This window comes from Tamandua tetradactyla, chromosome 8 (genome assembly GCF_023851605.1).
Source record: "Tamandua tetradactyla isolate mTamTet1 chromosome 8, mTamTet1.pri, whole genome shotgun sequence".
In the NCBI taxonomy this organism is placed as follows: domain Eukaryota; kingdom Metazoa; phylum Chordata; class Mammalia; order Pilosa; family Myrmecophagidae; genus Tamandua; species Tamandua tetradactyla.
Genome location: NC_135334.1, coordinates 92834517 through 92855840, shown reverse-complemented (window position 1 = coordinate 92855840; position 21324 = coordinate 92834517). Strand labels below are relative to the sequence as shown.

The window sequence follows — 21324 nt, the reverse complement described above, 5'->3', positions numbered from 1 at the left end:
GATCACGGGTTTTTCTTTTTAAAAGATGTTATATCTTCCCATTTGTTCAAGTCTACCTTTGTGTCCTTCAAGTGTATTTTAAAGGTTTTGTCTGTAAGTCTCGCAATTTCTTAGTAGATTTATTCTCAGTATTTTTACTTTGTTAAATTGTAAATGGAATATTTTCTTCAATTATTTCTTCTAACTGGCTGTTTGTTTGTACAAATGAAAACTACTGATTTCAGTATATTAAGTTTATCTTGTTGAATTTTCTTATTGCTTGTAGTTTTTCAGTTTATTTTTGGAGGAATTTTCAAATATACAATCATAGCATTTGAAAATAGAGATGGTTTTATCATCTCCTCTCCAATTAAGTTACATCCAATTTATTTTCATTTATATAATTGTTTTGACTACTGCCTCCAAAACAATGATAATAAGTAGTGGTGATAATTTGTGAAGATAGTCTTGTATCTTTGTCTTGTTCCTAACTTCAGTCAGAATACATACTTGTGTTTCTCCACTAAGTATGATGTGGCTGAGTTGGATACAGTTGATCATGTAATAGAAGTATCTATTGTTTTTACATTTATTTTATTAGTTTTTAAAAATCAAGAATAGGTGTTAAATTTTATCAAATGCTTTTTCTGTATTTATAAAGATGAACACATGAACTATGAGATAATTTCCATTAAAATATATCCTTGCATTTCAAAAATTGTGCATCAGAGCAATTTAATTTTCTCATAGTTTAAAGTTTAAAAATGTGAATTCCAATTATTTATTTCAGTTTGTCATTTGTCCTCAGAATTTGTCGATGATTTTCTATTGCTATGTCAGTTTTTTCCTCCTTAGGTCTATTCATATTATGATTTATAGTATGAGCTATCCTAATACTAAATCAATCTTGCATTCCTGAAATAGATCTACTAGCTATGATACAGTATTCTTTTAACATACAACAACTTTGATATCAAAATATAATAGAAATCTGGGCGGTGCAACGGTGGCACAGTGGCAGAATTCTTGCCTGCCATGCCAGAGACGTGGGTTCGATTCCCAGAGCTTGTCCATGCCAAAAAAAATAAAATAAAATGACAGGAATCTGGGAAGTCTCCCTCTTTCTCTACGCTCTAGAATAGTTTAAATAGCATTGACAATCTGCTCTTTAATAACAGGGTCTGGTATCTTTTTCAGGGTTACCTCACTGACAAATTTTCTATTTCATCTATGAAAATCATTCCAATTAAATTTTTTCTCTCTGCTCTCTTTTGGCTTACTTTGATATTTTTCTTTATGTAAGTCAATTCCTTAATTCATTTTCATTCCTTTTTTATTACTATAACTATTAAAGGCTAATCATGATTTTTGAATAATTCAAATGTATTTTTACCTATTTCATGAATTAAATTAAATCTTAAAAATTATAAAAAGCCAAATCAATGCTAATATTAAAATTTGACTAGATGAACAAGGCATATGCTAATGTAATTATGACTTAGCACTAATAAAGACCTCAACAACCAATTGTTGAATTTTTTTTACTACCTTTTCTTTAGCACTTACCTTGAAGGGAATCCAGTTTAGCTCTAATTAGCATTCTTAACCTTGCCACTTCTTGCCTTTTCAGTTCATCAAGTTTGGTCCTCACATGATGACTTACTAAATCCAGCTCTCTGCTTAACCTCCCACTCTGTTAACAAAATTAATAAATTACTTTTATTTTTATCATTCCATTTTTAGACCAGACCTATATTAAAGATATGGTTAAAATAAATTAGTAAAAAATATTTCTGTCTAATTTAGGTAAACTTGATTTCACAAAAAGTATTGGTTTCAAAAGAGATTCAATTTGTAATTATAAAGTCAAGATGTCAAAAACTATAGAACTTAGGGTCAATTCAACAAGAAGATACAGAAACGGGAAGTGGAAACAAAGAAAGTTAACTTCAGAAAGTTAAACAAAATTATGATATGACCATGTCTAGCTATTTACCCAGAAGAACTGAAAGCAGGAATTTGAACAAATATTTGCACACCAATGTTCACAGCAGCATCATTCATAATAGCTAATAGGTGAGCAATCCAAGTATTGATCAACCAATGAATGTATAAACAAAATGAGATATATGCACACTATGGAATACTATTTAGCCATAAAAAGGTATGAAGTTCTGATATATGCAACAACATGGATAAACCTTGGAGACATCATGTTGCACAAAATAAGCCAGACACACACAAAAAAATACTGTATGATCTTACTTATATGCAATAACTAGAATATGCAAATTCATAAAAAAAAAAACAGATTTCCAGGGGTAGGGAATGGGAAATTAATACTTAACTGGTATTATTTTCTGTTTCGGGTTACAGGAAAGTTTTGGCAATGTATGGTGGTAGTGGTGACACCCCATTGTGAATGTAATTAATACCAGTGATTATACAATTGAAAGTAGATAAAAATGGAAAATTTTAGGTTGTATATATTGCCAGAACAAAAATAATTTCAAAACTCATAGAACTATACAACACAGAGTAAACCCTAATATAAACTATGGACTTTAGTTAATAGTATAATTATAATAATATTGTTTCACCAGTTGTTACAAAGTCACTTTACTAATGAAAAATGTTACTAGTACAGAAAACTGTAAGTGGGAAGTATATGGGAACTCTACTGTCTTCAGGCTTTTTCTGCATGATTGTCTACAACTGCTCTATTAATACTTTTAAGATATGCAATTTAGAAAAGCATAATTAAAGAATAAAGGAGAAATTTTAAAATTCACAAATTATAAAATGGTGTAGCCATTTTGGAAAACAGTCTGGCAATTCCTCAAAAAGTTAAACATAGAGTTATCATTTGATCAGCAATTCTATTCCTCAAAAATTGAAAACAGGGCGGGCCGCGGTGGCTCAGCGGGCAAAGTGCTTGCCTGCTATGCCGGAGGACCTCGGTTCGATTCCCGGCCCCAGCCCATGTAACGAAAACGGAGAAACAAAATACAATAAAACAAGAAAATGTTTAAAAAGATGTTTCCCTTTCTTCCTCTCTTCCTTCCTTCTATCCTTCCTTCCTTCTCTCTGTCTTTCCTTAAAAAAAAAAAAAAAAAATTGAAAACATATGCTCACATAAAAACTTGTGCATTGATCATAGCAGCATTATTCATAATAGCCAAAAGGTGGAAACAACCTAAATGTCCATTAACTGATGACTGGATAAACAAAATATAGTATATCCATACAAAGAATTATTTATTCAGCCATTTTAAGAAATACTGATATGTGCTACAATATGGACACATCTTGGAAACATTACCCTAAGGAAAAGAAGCCATACATTGTATCATTTCATTTCTGATACAAATCCATTGAGAGAAGTAAATCAGTGGCTGCCAGAGCCTGTGGAGAGCAGAGAAATGGGGAGTGACTGCTTAATGAGTGTAGGGTTTCTCTTTAGAGTGATGAAAATGTTCTGAAATTAGATAGTGGTGATGGCTACACAACTCTGAATACACTAAAAACCACTAAATTGTATCCTTTAAAGGGGTGAATTTTATGACATGTGAATTATATCTCAATAAAGTTATTCTTAAAAAACTAACTTGGCCTCCTTAAGCATTAGTCATTTCATACGTAAAGAGCTTCTCAAAATTCATCTTTTTTTTAGGTTGTCTCCTTTGATGACTTTTTTCATACATGTCTGATTGGCTATGTGTTCAAAATAGAAGAAACAAAATAGCTAATGTTTTATTTTCTCTTGCTTATAAATGCATTTGCAGTCACAATTTGCAAGTTTGACTTAGCAATCAAACAGACAAATCTTTTAAGGAATGAGTCAATGGGGCTTTCAGAGGAAGATAATGAAAAGGGATCCCACAAGAAGACCAAAAGAGAATGGTCAGAGAGTTAAGAGAATGAAGAGAATATACAGTTAAATAAGCAAAAAGTATATTTCAAGGAAAGAATGGTCATTATTATCAGATAAAGCATAGCTCTCAAAGTTTGGTCTTAATTGAGACAAAAATCTCTTTCGACTATTTGTGATGATTCTGTTAATTTGGGTTTTATTGTCTATTTTTACTCACTTCTTTTACATTAAGTAAGTAAACTTATGTCCTTCTACAGGTACTAGAAATGGACTGCAATGAAGACAATTATAAAAGTATTCTTCCCCACACCAAGAAGCAGTCTTCTTTTCCCTGATTAGCTCTACATAGTACCTCCTATTATCCACATTTTCTGTTACCCCAAATAATGCTCTTAGTCCTAATTTCAGCTGGACAAGAAACATTGAAATGTCTATGTTATGTATTATTCACCCTAGGAAATTAGTTCCACAGGTTGTCAAATTAACATTTCAGAGGAACCACAAGATTATCCCCAAAATCAATTCAGGGGAATTACTGGCATAATTATTTTCTTTTTCCCAGAACAATTCATAGCTTTCAAAAGGAGAGCTGTGAACTGAAAGTCACAGGCTCCAATAGATACCACTACTTATTCAATAGATAGTCAGCCCTTCTCAAAGGACCAGACCAGGTACAGAGACTTAAATAAGAAGGATGCTTGAGGCTTCCGGGTCAAGACGGCGGCTTAACAACGTGCGCGTTTTAGTTCATCCTCCAGAACAACTACTAAATAACCAGAAACAGTACAGAACAGCTCCTGGGGCCACGTCAGTGACCAGACACACAGCATACCCCAGTCTGGACCAGCTGGAACGGCTGCGAGCACCACCCCCCGAACCGTGATGGAGTGCCACGCTGTGGCCAGTGCCCCTCCCCCACAGGGTACTTCCCAGAGGGGAAAGAAAAGAACTTTACCAGCAGCAGGGACTAGGCACAATCAAACGCCAGTTGTGGAACTAATTAACAAATTCTGACTACTAAAAATAGGCCCCCAGCTTAGGTGAACCTCATCAAAGCGGAGGTTGCTCATTTTTGCCCCGGCGCCAAGGGGGCAGGACTGACAGAAAAAGGGGAAAAAAAAAAGAAGGAAACAGAAGTTTTTGTGGCTGTGTATCTGCAAAGGCTTGACTGCCTCTGGATACAGTGGCAGGACTTTTCAGGCTGCAACTGCCCCAGACATAGGCAGAAGTGAGCTCTTTTGGGGGCTTGTCTGGAGCCTGTGCCTTCCCCAGGGGAGGGGTGAAGCCCCACCCAGATGGAATCCCTCCATCAAGGAATTCAGACACCAGGGCTTGGTAACTTGAATCCATTAAAACCAGCCTACAACCTCTCCTCTGTCTCCACCACGCCCCCAGCAGGGAGAGTCTGCCAAAGTTAAAGGTACCACATCATCTTATACTGGTGGGACTTGCAGTCAGACAAGTGCCACACACAGGGCAGGATAAGAAAAACAGAGTCCAGAGACTTCACAGGAAAGTCTTTCAATTTGCTGGGTCTCACCCTCAGGGAAAACCAACGCAGATGACTCTTTCCTCCTGATAGGAGGCCAGTTTGGTCTGGGAAAATCTGGCTGGGGTATATAATATCTAAGTAGACCCTCCTAAGTGTGTGTGGGGGGAAGGCACCACACAAGCAGGGCAAGAAACAAGAAAACAAGAACTGAAAAATTCTCCTCTGTTAAACAAAACTTAAGCTAAAGGTCCAGATAAAGCTGAACGGAATGTCAAAGAACAGAGAGACAACAAATTCATCCAGCAAGAAAACCCTGGATAAAAGAAGTGAAAGCAATCTCCAGAATAAACTAATTAAGGTAATTAAATGCCTAGACACCAGCAAAAAATAACAAATCACACTAGAAAAATTGAAGATATGGCCCAGTCAAAGGAACAAACCAACAATTAAAATGACATACAGGAGCTGAAACAATTAATTCAGAATCTACGAACAGATATAGAAAACCTCATCAAAAACCAAATCAATGAATTGAGGGAGGATATAAAGAAGGCAAGGAAAGAACAAAAAGAAGAAACTGAAAGTCTGAAAAAACAAATCACAGAACTTATGGGAATGAAAGACACAGCAGAAGAGATGAAAAAACAATGGAAACCTACAATGGTAGATTTCAAGAGACAGAACATAGGATTTCAAAACTGGAGGATGGAACATCTGAAATCTGACAAGAAACAGAAACTATAGGGAAAAAAATGGAAAAATATGAGCAGGGACTCAGGGAATTGAAAGACAATATGAAGCGCACAAATATACATGTTGTGGGTGTCCCAGAAGGAGAAGAGAAGGGAAAAGGAGGAGAAAAACTAATGGAGGAAATTATCACTGAAAATTTCCCAACTCTTATGAAAGACTTAAAATTACAGATCCAAGAAGTGCAGCGTACACCAAAGAGAATAGATCCAAATAGACATACTCCAAGACATTTAATAATCAGAATGTCAGAGGTCAAAGAGAAAAAGAGGATCTTGAAAGCAGCAAGAGAAAAGCAATCCATCACATACAAGGGAAGCCCAATAAGACTATGCACAGATCTCTCAGCAGAAACCATGGAGGCAAGAAGACAGTGGGATAATATATTTAAATTATTAAAAGAGAAAAACTGCCAACCAAGAATTCTATATCCAGCAAAATTGTCCTTCAAAAATGAGGGAGAAATTAAAACATTTTCAGACAAAAAAATCACTGAGAGAATTTGTGACCAAGAGACCAGCTCTGCAAGAAATACTAAAGGGAACACTAGAGACAGATAAGAAGACAGAAGAGAAAGGTGTGGACAAGAGTGTAGAAAGGAAGATTATGAGTAAAGGTAAAAAGAAGGAAAATTAGATATGACATATAAAATCCAGAAGGCAAAATAGTAGAAGAAAATACTACCCATGCAGTAATAACACTGAATGTTAATGGATTAAACTCTCCAATCAAAAGACATAGTCTGGCAGAATGGATTGAAAAACAGGACCCATCTATATGCTATCTCTACTCAAAGGACACGAGGCCAAGGACACAAATGGACATTTACACACCAATGCTTATAGCAGCATTATTAACAATTACCAAGAGATGGAAACAGCCAAAATGTCCATCAACAGACAGTTGGCTAAACAAACTGTGACATTTACATAAGATGGAATATTATGCAGCTCTAAGACAGAATAAAGTTATGAAGTATATAACAACATGAATGGGCCTTAAGGACATTATGCTGAGTGTGATTAGCCAGAAACAAAAGGACAAATACTGTATGGTCTCACTGATATGAACTGACATTAGTGAATAAACTTGGAATATTTCCTTGGTAACAGAGACCATCAGGAGATAGAAATAGGGTGAGATATTGGGTCATTGGAGCTGAAGGGATACAGATTGTGCAACAGGACTGAATATAGAAACTCAGAAATGGACAGCACAATACTACCTAACTGTAATATAATTATGTTAAAACACTGAATGAAGCTGCATGTGAGAATGACAGAGGGAGGAGGGCTGGGGACATAAATGAAATCAGAAAGAAAGAGAGATGGTAAAGATCGAGATGGTATAATCTAGGAATGCCTAGAGTGTATAATAATAGTGAAATGTACAATGTACAAATTTTTAAAATGTTTTTGCATGAGGAAGAACAAAGGAATGTCATTATTGCAGGGTGCTGAAAATAGATAATAATTAATACTTTAAAATGTCACCTTATGTGTGAGACTAAAGCAAAAAATGTTTATTTGTTACAAAATTTAGATTTTGACTAGAGCATTTCCTAATATAACTCATGTAGATAGTTTGAATGACATAAGTACTTGGAATCTCAGGTAGGACATGAGATTTTGTTGGTTTGTCCAGAGTGATCCCCCGATGAATCCCAGAGTGATTTGATCAGTGACTGGAAAAGTATTTGCAAGCCCCCTTCAGGGAATGGTGAGAGTGGGGAGAAATTCAACTTCCCCAAGTTGAATTCTTGATATTCTCACAAGCAGTTTGGACAACCGAAGCTACAGGCTGAGCCCCCAGTCTTGGGGTTTGTTCATATGAAACTTAACCCCACAAAGGATAGGTCAAGTCTACTTAAAATTTAGGCCTAAGAGTCACCCCCAAGAGAGCCTCTTTTGTTGCTCAGATGTGGCCTCTCTCTCCAGCCAACATGACGAGCAGTCTCACCACCCTCCCCCTCTCTGTATGGGACATGACTCCCAGGGGTGTGGACCTTCCTGGCAACGTGGGACAGAGATCCTAGAAGGAGCTGAGACTTAGCATTAAGGGACTGAGAAAAACCCTAGAATGAGCTGAGAATTAACATCAAGGGATTGAGAGAACCTTCTCGACCAAAGGGGGAAGAGTGAAATGAGACTAAATGTCAATGGCTGAGAGATTCCAAACAGAGTCGAGAGGTTATCCTGGAGGTTATTCTTACGCATTAAGCAGATATCACCTTGTTGTTCAAGATGTAGCGGAGAGGCTGGAAGGAACTGCCTGAAAATGTAGAGCTGTGTTCCAGTAGCCATGTTTCTTGATGATGATTGAACAATGATATAGTTTTCACAATGAGACTCTGTGAATGTGAAAACCTTGTGTCTGATGCTCCTTTTAGCTACTGTATCAACAGAAGAGTAGAACATATGGAATAAAAATAAATAATAGGGGGAACAAATGTTAAAACAAATTTAGTTTGAAATGCTAGTGGTAAATGAAAGCGAAGGGTAAGGGGTATGGTATGTATAATCTTTTTTTTCCTCTGTTATCGTTTTATTTCTTTTTCTGTTGTCTTTTTATTTCTTTTTCTAAATCGATGCAAATGTTCTAAGAAATGATGAATATGCAACTATAGGATGATATTAAGAATTACTGATTGTATATGTAGAATGGAATGATATCTTAATGTTTTGTTTGTTAATTTTTTTTAATTAATAAAAAAAGTTAAAAAAAAAAAAAAAAAAGAAGGATGCTTGACCCAAAAAGGTTCCTTCAAACACAGTTCTCTAACTCTGATTCTTAGGAGATAATTTTTTAAGAAAGTTGAAACAATCAAACAACAACAAAAATAAAGCTATCTTGGAGGTGTGATAGTCAATTTCATGTGTCAACCTGGCTAAGTTAGGGTGCCCAGTTGTTTGGTCAAGCAAGCACTGGCCTGACTGTGACTGTGAGGGAATTTTATAAATGGATTTGTACCTATAGGCAGTTAATTGCAGCTAGGATTGATTACATCTACAATCAACAGAGATTGCCCTCAGCAATGTGGCAATTGGATCTCATCCAAACAATTGGAGGTCTTAAAAGCCAGAACTGAGGAATTCAGAAGTCAGAAAGAATTTCTGCCTCTACTTCAGCAAACCAGCTTCCCCTGGGGGAATTCAACTTCACCTTTATGGGAGTTTCCAGCTTGCAACCGGTCCTATGGAATTTGGACTTGCCAATCCCACATTTATGTGAGCCAGTTCCTATTTTATGTATATATATATCCATCCCATAGATTCTATTTGTCTGAGAAGCCTTACTAATAAATGAAATCATTGCAAATCTGTTTTTACTTGATGACTCTAATTAAATAGATTCACTTCCCTTCAAGGAAAGGTTTTAAACAAACTTCTAGTGTCAGATCTTTACAATACCCCTTCTTTATTATGAGATGTCTAGGGCTAGGATTATGTCCAGCACCACTGTTAGGACAGAGGCAAGTGGTTATGCCTTCCCTATTGACATGAGACATGACCCATTACCTTTTCTGCTTAAAACACCAGAACCTAATCTAACTTAAACCTTTGGATAATTTCCTGCCACCCTCAGATCATGATGCAAGCACCTTAACCTGAAATACAAGGCCCTTTTGTCATCTAGTCATTACTATCTTTTTAACTTTGTCTTTGGCCATTCATGAATTCTACTTCCCATTCTAGGTTCCAGCAACAGTTGTTACTTCCAGTTTTGTATCTATCTCTCGTCTCTAAATCCTTGGACCTTTGCCTAAAATGCCTCCTAGTCCCTCCCCTCTTCTTAATTATATCCTTAAGCACTGGCATAATCTCAACCAGGAAGAATGACCTCCCACCCTGCCCAACTGCTTCATCCTGGATTATGTGTCCTTCCTCTTGATCTCCATATTATTTTATATACTCATCATGTAGTCATTCTAATAATCTATGTCTGGATATAATTCTCCCTTGAGAGTTCCTTAAGGGCCAGGAATGGGTCTCATCTTATATTACTAATACTTAGCTCAGTCTCTGACATGCTCGCATGTTTGCTGAATAATTATTTATGCTTACCTTTATTTCTTCTATGTCTGCTCTCTGGAGCTTTTCTCTGAAATGTTTATCTGTTTCCAGCACCTCAATCACCTGCTTGAGATACTCATCATAATAAAGTCCAGTATCCTTCAAATTAAGAAATGAACAGTAATACATTCTGATATTTCTCCTTACCTGCATTTAGATAACTCAATCCTGAAAAACAATTCCTAGCAAAACAGCACTGAGGCATACCTACTTTGATAACTGTAACAAAGTTAAAAAGCTCTGAGATTCAATGAACTCACAACTTAAAATTCAAAACTCAAATGAACAGTTTTATGTCAGAACCAATACACACGTTTCATTGTTACATAAAGGTAGAATTCCTTTATGGCTTACACAATGAAGACTTAGAATAATACTGCTTCTCCCCCATTGTCACCTGTCTTTCCTCACTGCCTATTTCTCTTCTGAATATTACATAGTATTTTCTTGGTTAGCACTACACTGGAAATGTATTATAATTAATTCTTCTATGCACTATATAACATACTAACTACATGAAATAAACATTGTTTAATATCAAACACAAGCTTATTCATACTGTTTTCACTCCTATTTCAGAAATAGTTTTGAAATGTTCAATTTTCTAAGTAATAAATGTTAGTAGGTTTTTGCTACAATTTATCCCACAGGATTATATTTATCATTTCACTTACTGGTGGTTCTATCTTTGCACTTTCCACAGGTTCGGAATTTTTTACTTTTGTCTTGTCTATGTCTATAGGCACAGCTTCAAAAACAGTAAATAGACATGCAACCGAAAGAAAACAATATTGTAATAGGATTGTCCTCCAGCACATCTGAAAGAAAGGAATAATTAATGTAAAGTCCTGAAAAGATATTTTTAAATTCTCTCTCTCTCCCTATATTTACGCCACATTAATAATATATTAAATCTCAAGAAGTTCAATACAACAAAAGAATTCTGGAAAACAGGGTAAAAATATTCTTACTTATGAAAAATAATGCCTAAAATAGATAATGAAAGAAAATCAGGGAGATATGTTTTTCAACCAAAATTTAAAATGTAAGGAAACAAAATTTTTAGTTTAAATTTCTTACATAGTATAACCATTACCATGGTTAGTGGTAGATTTCAAATAAAGATGGTAATGAATGACCCAAAATTAAAGGGAAAAAAAAATCCCAAATTTAGGAAACGAGGAAATAAGAAAAAAGCTATACATTTTTTCTCTAAAATATTATAGTATCAAAATTACTTCTGAATATGATATTTCATTCAGTTTTAGACTAATTTTGGAAATAAATATTCTCTATGGATCAATTGATTAAAATAGACAAAAGACTACCTACAAATATTCTCTTACCCTTATTTAAAAATATTTTGTCATAGCCAATAGTCATTTGCCAAAGTTTTTTGGTACAAGTTTTCAAAAAGTAGGCCAGTAAAATATGAAATCAAGTAGGATGTAATGAAGTTGAAACAAAAGAGCAATAGCTGGCTGGTCTTGCAACATTATTCAAATTTTGCTTATTCAAACTTCTTCCATTTCATTAGGATCTTGGTAGCTCTGGAGGGTCTACTACAAGAATTAGAATAAGTAAAATTCTTATATTTAATTTATTTTATATATACAGACAAGATTCATGCCAGGATCCTGACCATCAATCTGAAGTATTCACTGTTTAACTCAGAGTCTCCCAGACTTAGCTTTGTCATAGACTTTTTATTTTTAAATAAATGTTTTTGTCCATAGAAAGTAATTTGGAAAAGCATATGTTACCTCATTGATTTTCACTACAACCCTGGGAGGTTCATAGGGCACTGATTCAATCTACAGATGAGGAAACTAATACTTAGAATAGGCCAAAGAGCATTGTTTTGTCATTTACAAAACCTCTAGAACTCACACTTCAGTGCTATTGCTAGTATGCCAATTTTTAGCATCTTTGAGATATAATTCACATGCAATAACACCCATTTCAAGTACACATATGCCATACTGTTTGGGCACATTTGCAGAATTTTGCAACCACCACTAGTATCTAATTCCAGAACAATTTCATTGCCCCTCCCACCATTAAAAAAAACAAACTCTATACCCATTAGCAGTTTGGGGTGCTTTGGAGGTATATGTACTCCAGAAAAACATGTTCTTAAAACTTAATCCATTGCTGGTATGAACTCACTGAAGTAGGAATTTTGATGAAGTTACTTCAGTTAAAATGTGACCCACCACCATCAGAATGGATCCTAATCCAATTACTGGAGTCCTCTATAAGCAGAAAGCAATTCAGCCAGAAAGAAAAGGCCACAGAGGAAATAGCCATGAACTGAACATCAATCAACCCAGAGGAGAGGGGATAGACCAGGAGACACTGTGCCTTGTCATATGGCAAGCTAAGAAAAAAGTATTGACAGCAGCCAGCCCCAGTCCTCAGGGAGAAAGCATTATCATGATAATGGCTTGATTTGGATTTTCTTTTAGCCTTCAAAACTGTGAGCTAATGAATTCCTATGGTTTAACCTGACCTATTTCATGGCATTTGCTTGAGCAGCCTAGAAAAATAAAACAGTCACTTTCCATTCCAACCTTCCCCCAGTTCCTGGCACCTAACCTTTCTGTTTTATGGACTTGCCCATTTGACATATTTAACATAAGCAGAATCAAAATATGTGGCCTTTGTGTCTAGCTTATCTCATTTATCATAATGTTTTCAATATTCATCCATGGTGCAGCATCAGTACTTCATTTTTTTATAACTGTTTAATATTCCATTGTAGGCTATACCACATTGTGTTGATCCATTCATCAGTTGGACATTTGGACTAGTGTGGCCATGAAAACTCATGTACTAGCTTATATGTTTTCAGTTCTTTTAGGTATATATCTAAGAGTACAACTGCTAGGTCCTATGGTAATTCTACTATTAACTTTTTGAGGAACTTAAACATAGAACTTATTGAGACACCAAATTGTTTTTCAAAGTTACTATATCGTTTTATATTACTAGCAGAATATAAGAGCATTCCACTATCTGCACATCTTTATTGACATTTGTCTGTTTTTTTTAACTACAGCCATCTTACTAGGTGTGAAGATATGTCATCCTTGTTTTGATTTGTATTTTGGTGGCTAAAGGGTAATGTTTTCATGTATCTTTTCAAGCGTTAATGGTTGCTCTAAATTTTTTCACTTAATAAGTACCCTTGAACTAGTTGTTTTTTATTATTATTATTTTTCACATGGGCAGGCACCAGGAATTGAACCCGGGTCCTCTGGCATGGCAGGCAAGCATTCTTGCAGGCTGAGCCACTGTGGCCCACCCGAACTAGTTGTTTTTTAAACTCTGGATTGAAATTTTCTTTATGCTTCTGTAAGTTCAATCTGCAAACAGACTGAAAAATGACCATCCAATAGAATAATAATTTTAAATATAGTTATGGCTGAAAAATCCAATTTATTCCTTAAGTCATAATTTGGCTTAAGTTAATATTTTTTTATTAGAGAAGTATTTGGTTTACAGAAAAACCTTGCAGAAAATAGAGTTCACATAAACCATCCTGTTAATAATACCTTGCATTGGTACGGTGTATTTGCTACAATTCATGTAAGAACATTTTTTTAATTGCACTTTTAACTACAGTCCATGGTTTACATTAATGTTCCTGTTTGTATTTTACTGTTCTATGTGTTTTTTTTTTAATTTTTATTCTAGTAACATACATACAACCTAAAATTTCCTCCTTTTAACCACATTCAAACACATAATTCACTGCTGTTAGTTACACTCACAATATTGTGCTACCATCAATACCAGCTATTACCACAACTTTTCCATCACCCCAATAGAAACTCGGTACAATTTAAGCCCATTCCTTACCCCTACCCGGGCCCCTGGTAAACTATATTCTAGCTTCTGACTCTATGAATTGCTCAAGTCAGTTTTGGTATCTTCTCCACATACTGGTGGAACTTAATTACTCTGAGTCTCCACAGTTCCTACCACAATATAAATATACTTAGAAAATGAATAATTGCTAAAATGATCTGAATAGTCTTTCTATAATGGGTACTCAAAGAGTCACTAGGTTTTTATTGCCAAATCTCAGTATCTTCATTTTGCACATCTCATTAGGAACTGTGATGATCCCTTTGATTCTTGTCAGCCCAGAGTTTAAAAAAATCAACAGACTCCTTCTCTGCAACCTGCATCCCCTCCTTATCTCCAATGTCCCTTATGCTATAAAAAGGAATGAAGCTCTAATACATGCTACTACACAGATGAACCTTGAAAACATCATAATGAGTGAAATAAGACAGACACAGGACAAATATTGTTATGATTTCACTTACATGAAATACCTAGAATAAGGAAATTCATAGGGATAGAAAGTAGATTGCAGATTACCAGGGGCTACCAAGGGGTTATAGGATGGAGAGAGGGTTGGGGAATTATCTCTTAATGGGTACAGAGTTTGTTAGAGGTGGTGAAAAAGTTTCAGTAACGGATGGTGGTGATATTAGCAAGATAACTGTGGATGTAATTAGTGCCACATGTAAATGGTCAAAATGGGTAATTTTCTGTTATACACGTTACCACAATAAAAATTTTTAAAAATTAATATGAAGCTCCCAGCTCTGCACAGAGGGCCCGGCCAGAGGCTCCGGGCTACCCAAGAGCTGGGGGCATGTGTGACTTCCGGTGGCCAGTGTGAAGGGTGCACCCAAGGCCGAGGAAGGGACGCCGGATTCCAGGACCACTGTCCTCACTGTCTTTCGTCCTTGCAAACACGGTGCACCCGGAAAGCGACCCGCAGCTGGCACTATGAGTGCCAGCAAGGACCAGGAGACCAAACTAGAAGCATTCTGTTTGATTTATGAAGAAGACGAAAGTTTCTGGGAGTGAAGTCCAGTTTCATTTCAATATAGGATGGGTGAAAACGGTGATCCCAAAGCCTCCTTAGTAGACTTCCTGGATAGAAACATATCCCCCAGATACCTCCAATTATATCTATGAACGCCTCTTTTTTTTTTTTTTAACAACACCATATCATCAGAGTATATTAGCCAAGTTAGAGGAAGAAGCTGAAGTTAATATTGGAACTGCTATGATATAGTCATTGTTTGAATATGCAAAGACAATAAAGAACAGTTCTTGGAAAACCACCATCCCATTAATTCTGCGACATCCATAAGTAATACCACCTCAGTTGAAACTCCTAATACAGTCAAGTAAAAAAAAGACAAAAAAGGACAACTTTCAAAAGCCCGGAAACGTAATCTGGCAGATAAAACAGATCAAAAGGGGAAAATTCCTCTTGGCTGGAACCAGGTTAAGCATGTAACATTTTTAAAGAATCTTGCTTGAAGCAGCTGAACCTGAAGTTGAAAACTTTTGCATTTGGTAAAAGTTAAGCAAAACTGGTTCTAAAGATGATAAATAGCGATTGGAATTTGAGATAAGGGCATCCTTTAAAAAAGGAAATTGAATTCAAAAATCTTTTATTACTCTTTTCTGGTATTGAAGTGGCTTTTTATAAAACAATTTTTCATATGTTTCATATGTAAAAAATGTTGTAAGCTAAAAGTTCACAATACAATCTGGTTGTATTAAATTATTTTCACAAACTTGCCTAAATAAAAGGTGAAAATGTTACTTTTTAGTATATTTTATGAAACGTGACAAGCTTTGTAAATGGAAAAATATGGGGAATAATAGATAATCAGTGTTAATTTATATGATCTTATTCTAGCGGATGTGATACATTTTTAAAGGAGAATGAAACCCTTTTTCATCCCAGTGGAATGGAACACCGAGCAAAGAGTTATTCAGCAACATGATCCATGTTAATAAGCTTCTCATTTTAAATAAAGTCTTCATCTCTTCTTTCCCTTAATTACTTAAGCATAAATTGCTTCAGAGAAATTTATATCCTGCTATTTGAACTTTACAAATATACTCTGTAGTTCCTTTTTATTTTTCAAGTATGAACTGCCTCCCTTTAGTAAATGGATATCCTCTTAAATTTTTCACTTGGTTTGGGTCAAGATGTTTAATCATGAGATCTTTCTATGATATGTGAAATAGGATAATATAAAAATAAAAAATCCAAATACAGTAGAAAGCATTTTGAATAGAAATGATGGTTCTTATTTAAAACATTTCTCTTTGCTATGTATACTATGATGTAGTAAAAGATGCCTTATATTTAAGTTTTTATTGTTGGAGACAATGGTTTTAATAAATTTCTATTTATTTGCAAAATAAATAAATAAATAAAAAGCCACGAGATACTACTTCACTATTATTTTAAAATAATAGTTCTCTAAAAAGTTATTTTTTAAAAAAAGTATTGGTAAGGATGCAGAAAAATTGGAAAATGGAACACTGCTGGAGGGAATGTGAAATGGTGCAGCTGCTATAGAAAACAATTTGGCAGTTCCTCAAAAAGTTAAACATAGCTTTACTATATGACCTTACAATTCCACTCCTAGATATATGACCAAGAGAACTAAAAACACGGGTCAGACACTTACACACTGATATTCATAGCAGCATTATTCACAATAGTCAAAGGGTGAAAACAACCCAAGTATCTATCAACAGATGAAAGGATAAACAAAATGCAACGCATCTGACACTCAAGCCAAAGGAAAATGAGGGTAAGTAAGGAGAGCGCTATACTGTGTTTCATACCAAATAGCCCCCAAATCAACCAACTGTAAAGTACCCAGGAAGCAACTGTACATGCTGCTTGCAAGAATGCGCCCTCTATTGAAGGGCTGAAGAAACTTCATTGATACAGGCCTGCTTCTTGGAGCACTCTCTGAAATTTACAGTATCAGAAGTTATGAAGATTCATAAACTTCCCTTCCAACTACTGGCGCAAGAAATTTGCTCAGGACTTCAAAACAGATCTGTGCATCCAGAGTGCAGCTACTGATGTTATGGAGGAGGCAAGTGAGGCCTACCTGGTCGGCCTTTTTGAAGACAACAACCTGTGTGCTATCCATGCCAGCCATGTAACAATTATGCCAAAAGATATCCAGCCAGCACGCCACATACATAGAAAACATGCTTAAGAATCCACTATGATGGAACACACTTCATTCTCAAAAAAATTTTTTTTCTCTTGTTCCTGTTATTGCAATTCTGAACGTTACATATATTTTTACATGGGGTCAAAAGGTACCAAGTATATGTTCACAAATGGAAAAATAAGGGAAAGAAATAAAGTATTGGCAGTTTTTCCATTTTGATTTGCATGTAGCTTCTTAGATAAATGTGGCAACATAAAGCATTAATGCAAGTCAAAATGTTTCAGTGAACAAGTTTAACAGTTCAACTTTATAACAATTATAGATAAATCTGTTCAATTTTTCTGGATAATGCCAGCATTTGCATTTTTTAAAAACAAATAATTTTTTATTCATGGCAACTAAATGGTGTTTTAGCATTTTTATCACAAGCAGATTCCATCCATTCACTATACTCTTCTGAGTTGTCCTGCAAGCAAGTACATATGTTTAACGCTGTCTGTTTTCTGTGCTATTCCTATTAAAATACATCAAACTATTTTTTTAAATGCAGTATATCTATACAATTGAATATTATTTAGTCATAAAAAGTTCTGATATGCTACAACATGGGTGAAACTTGAAGACATCATTTTGAATGAAATAAGCCAGACACTAAAGGACAAATACTGCATGATCTCATTATATGAAATACCTAGAATAAGTGAATTCATAGATAGAAAGTAGATTACAGGTCACCAGAGGATGAGGGTGATGGTGGAGAGGGAATGGGGAGTAATTATTTAATGGATACAGTTTCTGATTGAGCCAGTGAAAATGTTTTGGTAATGGATAGTAGTGATAGCAGCCCAACACTGTGAATGTAATTAATACCACTGAACTTGTACATCCAAAAATGGTTAAAATGGGAAGCTTTATATGTTATATATGCTACCAAAATAAAATTTAACAATCAGTCAAAAAAAAAAAACCCTGATCTAGGTCATTAACGGTAAGTGGCAGGGCCAGGATTTTAACCTAGAATGGGATGAGTGACTCCAAATTCAATGTTTTCTTTTAACCAGTGGTCCTCAAAGTGTGGTTTCTGGACCAGCGAAATCAGCATCACCTATATATCATCTAATATATTGAAATATATTAGAAATGCAAATTCTCAAGGCCTACCCCAGACCTACTGAATCAGATGGGGATAGGGCCCCACAATCCGTGTTTTAACAAGTCCTACAGTGGATTCTGATACATAGTAAAGTTAGAATATGACTGCACTAGAACACGCCTTCCTTTGCTCTGTTATTCACAACCTAAATAGGCAGAAAGACATTCTGCATTCATGGATTGAAAGATGAATTGTTAAGATGTCAATTCTGCCCAAAGCGATTTATAGATACAACTCAAATCCCAATCAAAATTCCAACAATCTTCTCTGCAGAAATGGAAAACACAATCATCAAATTTATATGGAAGGGTAAGGGGACCCAAACAGTCAAAAACATCTTGAAAAAGAACAAAATTGGAGGACTCATACTTCCTGATCTTAAGACTTATTACAAAGCCACACTATCAAAACAGCATGGTACTGACACAAGGACAGACATGCAGACCAGTGGAATTAAAATGAGAGTTCAGGGGATGCAAGGGTGGTTCAGTGGTAGAATTCTCACCTGACATGTGGGAGACCTAAGTTCAATTCCTGGCCCATGCACTTCCCCCCCAAAAAATCCAAATGCTGCTGCAATAAGGAAATAGTCACATGGAAAAAGAATGAAGATGAGAGTTTAGCAATCAACCCGCACATTTATGGTCAACTGATTTTTAACAAGGGGACAAAGATCACTCTATTGGAAAAGAAGTCTCTTTCAACAAATGGTGCTGGGAAAACTGGATCTCCATTTGCAAGAGAATAAAGGTGGAGTCCTACCTCATGCCATGTACAAAATCAACTCAAAATGGTTCAAAGACTTAAATATAAAAGCCAGAACTATCAAACTCCTAGAAAAAAACACAGGGAAACATCTTCAGAATCTTGTTAGGCAGTGGTTTCTTAGATTTTACACCAAAAGCATGAGCAACTAAAGAAAAAATAGTTAAATCATACTTCATCAAAATAAAATAATTTTGTGCAGACTTTATCATGAAAGTAAAATGACAACCTACAAAATGCAGAAATTATATGGAAATGATAAATCCAATAAGGATTTAATACCCAGAATATATAAAGAACCCCTACAACTCAACAGCAAAAAGACAAACAGCTCAATTAAAAAATGGGCAAAAGCACATGAAAAGATGCTTAACACCATTAGCTATTAGGGAAATGCAAATCAAAACCACAGTGAGGTACCATTTTATATCTACTAGAATAGACACTACTAAAAAATTGAAAATCACTAGTACGAAGAAGATATGGAAAAACAGGAACACTCATTCATTTCTAGTGGCAATGTTAAATAGCAAATACAGCTTCTGTGGAAGTTGGATTGGCAGTTCCTCAGAAAGAACAGAATTACCATATGACCCAGATACCCAAAAGATTTGAAAGCAGAGACTCAAACAGATATTTGCATAAGATGTTCATAGCAGCATCATTCACAACAGCCAAAGGGTGGAAGCAACTCAAGTGTCCAACAACCAATGAATGGATAAACAAAATGTGGTACATACACATTATGGAACATTATTTAGCTATAAAAAGTAATGAAACTTGATGCATGTGAAAACATGAACGTATCTATTTTGAAGTCATCATGTTGAGTGAAGTAAGCCAGACACAAAAGGACAAATATTGTATGATCTCACTGATATGAAAGAATTAGAATAAGCAAACTCAGAGTCAGAATCTAAAATAAAGACTCCCAGGGGTGAGTAGGGATTAGGTTTAAAAGTAACAGGCTCTTGGACGGGCCACGGTGGCTCAGCAGGCAAGAATGTTTGCCTGCCATGCCAGAGGACCTGGGTTCGATTCCTGGTGCCTGCCCATGTAAAAAAAAAAAAAAAAAGTAACAGGCTCTGTTCCAATCTTGGGATTTGTTCGTATGAAACTTAATGTCACAAAGGCTAGGCTAAGCCTACTTAAAATTTGGCCTAAGAGTCACCCCCAAGAGAACCTCTTCTGTTGCTCAGATGTGGCCTCTCTCTCTCGTGGCCAACACAGCAAGTAAACTCACTGCCCTCCCCCTCTCTATGTGGGACATGACTCCCAGGGGTGTGGACCTTCCTGGCAATGTGGGACAGAAATCCTAGAATAACCTGGGACACAGCATCAAGGGACTGAGAAAATCTTCTCGACCAAAAGGGGGAAGAGCGAAATGAGACAAAATAAAGTGTCAATGGCTGAGAGATTCCAAACAGAGTCGAGAGGTTATCCTGGAGGTTATTCTTACTCATTAAATAGATATCACCTGTTTAGTTAAGGCGTAATGGAGAGGTTGGAGGGAACTGCCTGAAAATGTGGAGCTGTGCTCTGGTGGCCATGTTTCTTGACGATAACTGTATGATGATATGGCTGTTGCAGTGTGACTGTGTGGTTGTGAGAGCCTTGTGTCTGATGCTCCTTTTGTCTACCTTATCGATGGACAAGTAAAACATACGGATTAAAAATAAATAAATGATAGGGGGAACAAATGTTAAAATAAATTTAGTAGATTGAAATGCTAGTGATCAATGAAGGGGAGGGGTAAGGGGTATAATATGTTTGAATTTTTTTCTGTTTTCATTTTATTGCTTTTTCTGAATTGATGCAGATGTTTTAAGAAATGATCATGATGATGAATATACAACTATGTGATGATATTGTGAGTTACTGATTATATAACAAGAACGGAATGACCATATGATAAGAATGTTTATGTTTGTATATGGTTATGTATCATAAAAAATAAATTTTTAAAAATCGTTATTATTGAAATATATTTTGTACTCTAGTTAAAAATTTGTCTGTTGTGCCACCTCTACATTATAACATTAGAAAAAAAAAGTAACAGGCTCTGGTTGGAATGATGGAAAAATTTTGGTAATAGATGGTGATGTTGACAGCACAACATTGTGAATGCAATTAACAGCACTGAATTACATATTTGAATGTGGTTAAAAGGGAAAATTATAGTTGTATGTCTGTTACTAGAATAAAAATTTTAA

The 21324-nt window shown here is 35.5% G+C and overlaps 1 protein-coding gene and 1 pseudogene across 3 annotated transcripts in view; one reads left to right on the top strand and one right to left on the bottom strand.

Annotated features, from left to right (window-relative positions):
* The window catches only part of NUCB2 (nucleobindin 2), a 53361-nt gene that overhangs the window by 14847 nt on the left and 17190 nt on the right, over window positions 1-21324 (bottom strand). Inside the window, exons 3-5 of one of the 3 annotated variants that reach the window (XM_077114134.1) lie at window positions 10843-10986; window positions 10160-10267; window positions 1546-1672 (exon numbers count right to left, since the gene is read on the bottom strand). In XM_077114134.1, coding sequence (XP_076970249.1) covers window positions 1546-1672; window positions 10160-10267; window positions 10843-10986 — 379 coding nt within the window. Of the gene's footprint in view, window positions 1-1545; window positions 1673-10159; window positions 10268-10842; window positions 10987-21324 lie in introns of those variants that run through there. The other 2 variants (XM_077114135.1, XM_077114136.1) reach the window with 2 other exon arrangements.
* Window positions 14978-15520, top strand: LOC143645240 (RWD domain-containing protein 4 pseudogene; annotated as a pseudogene).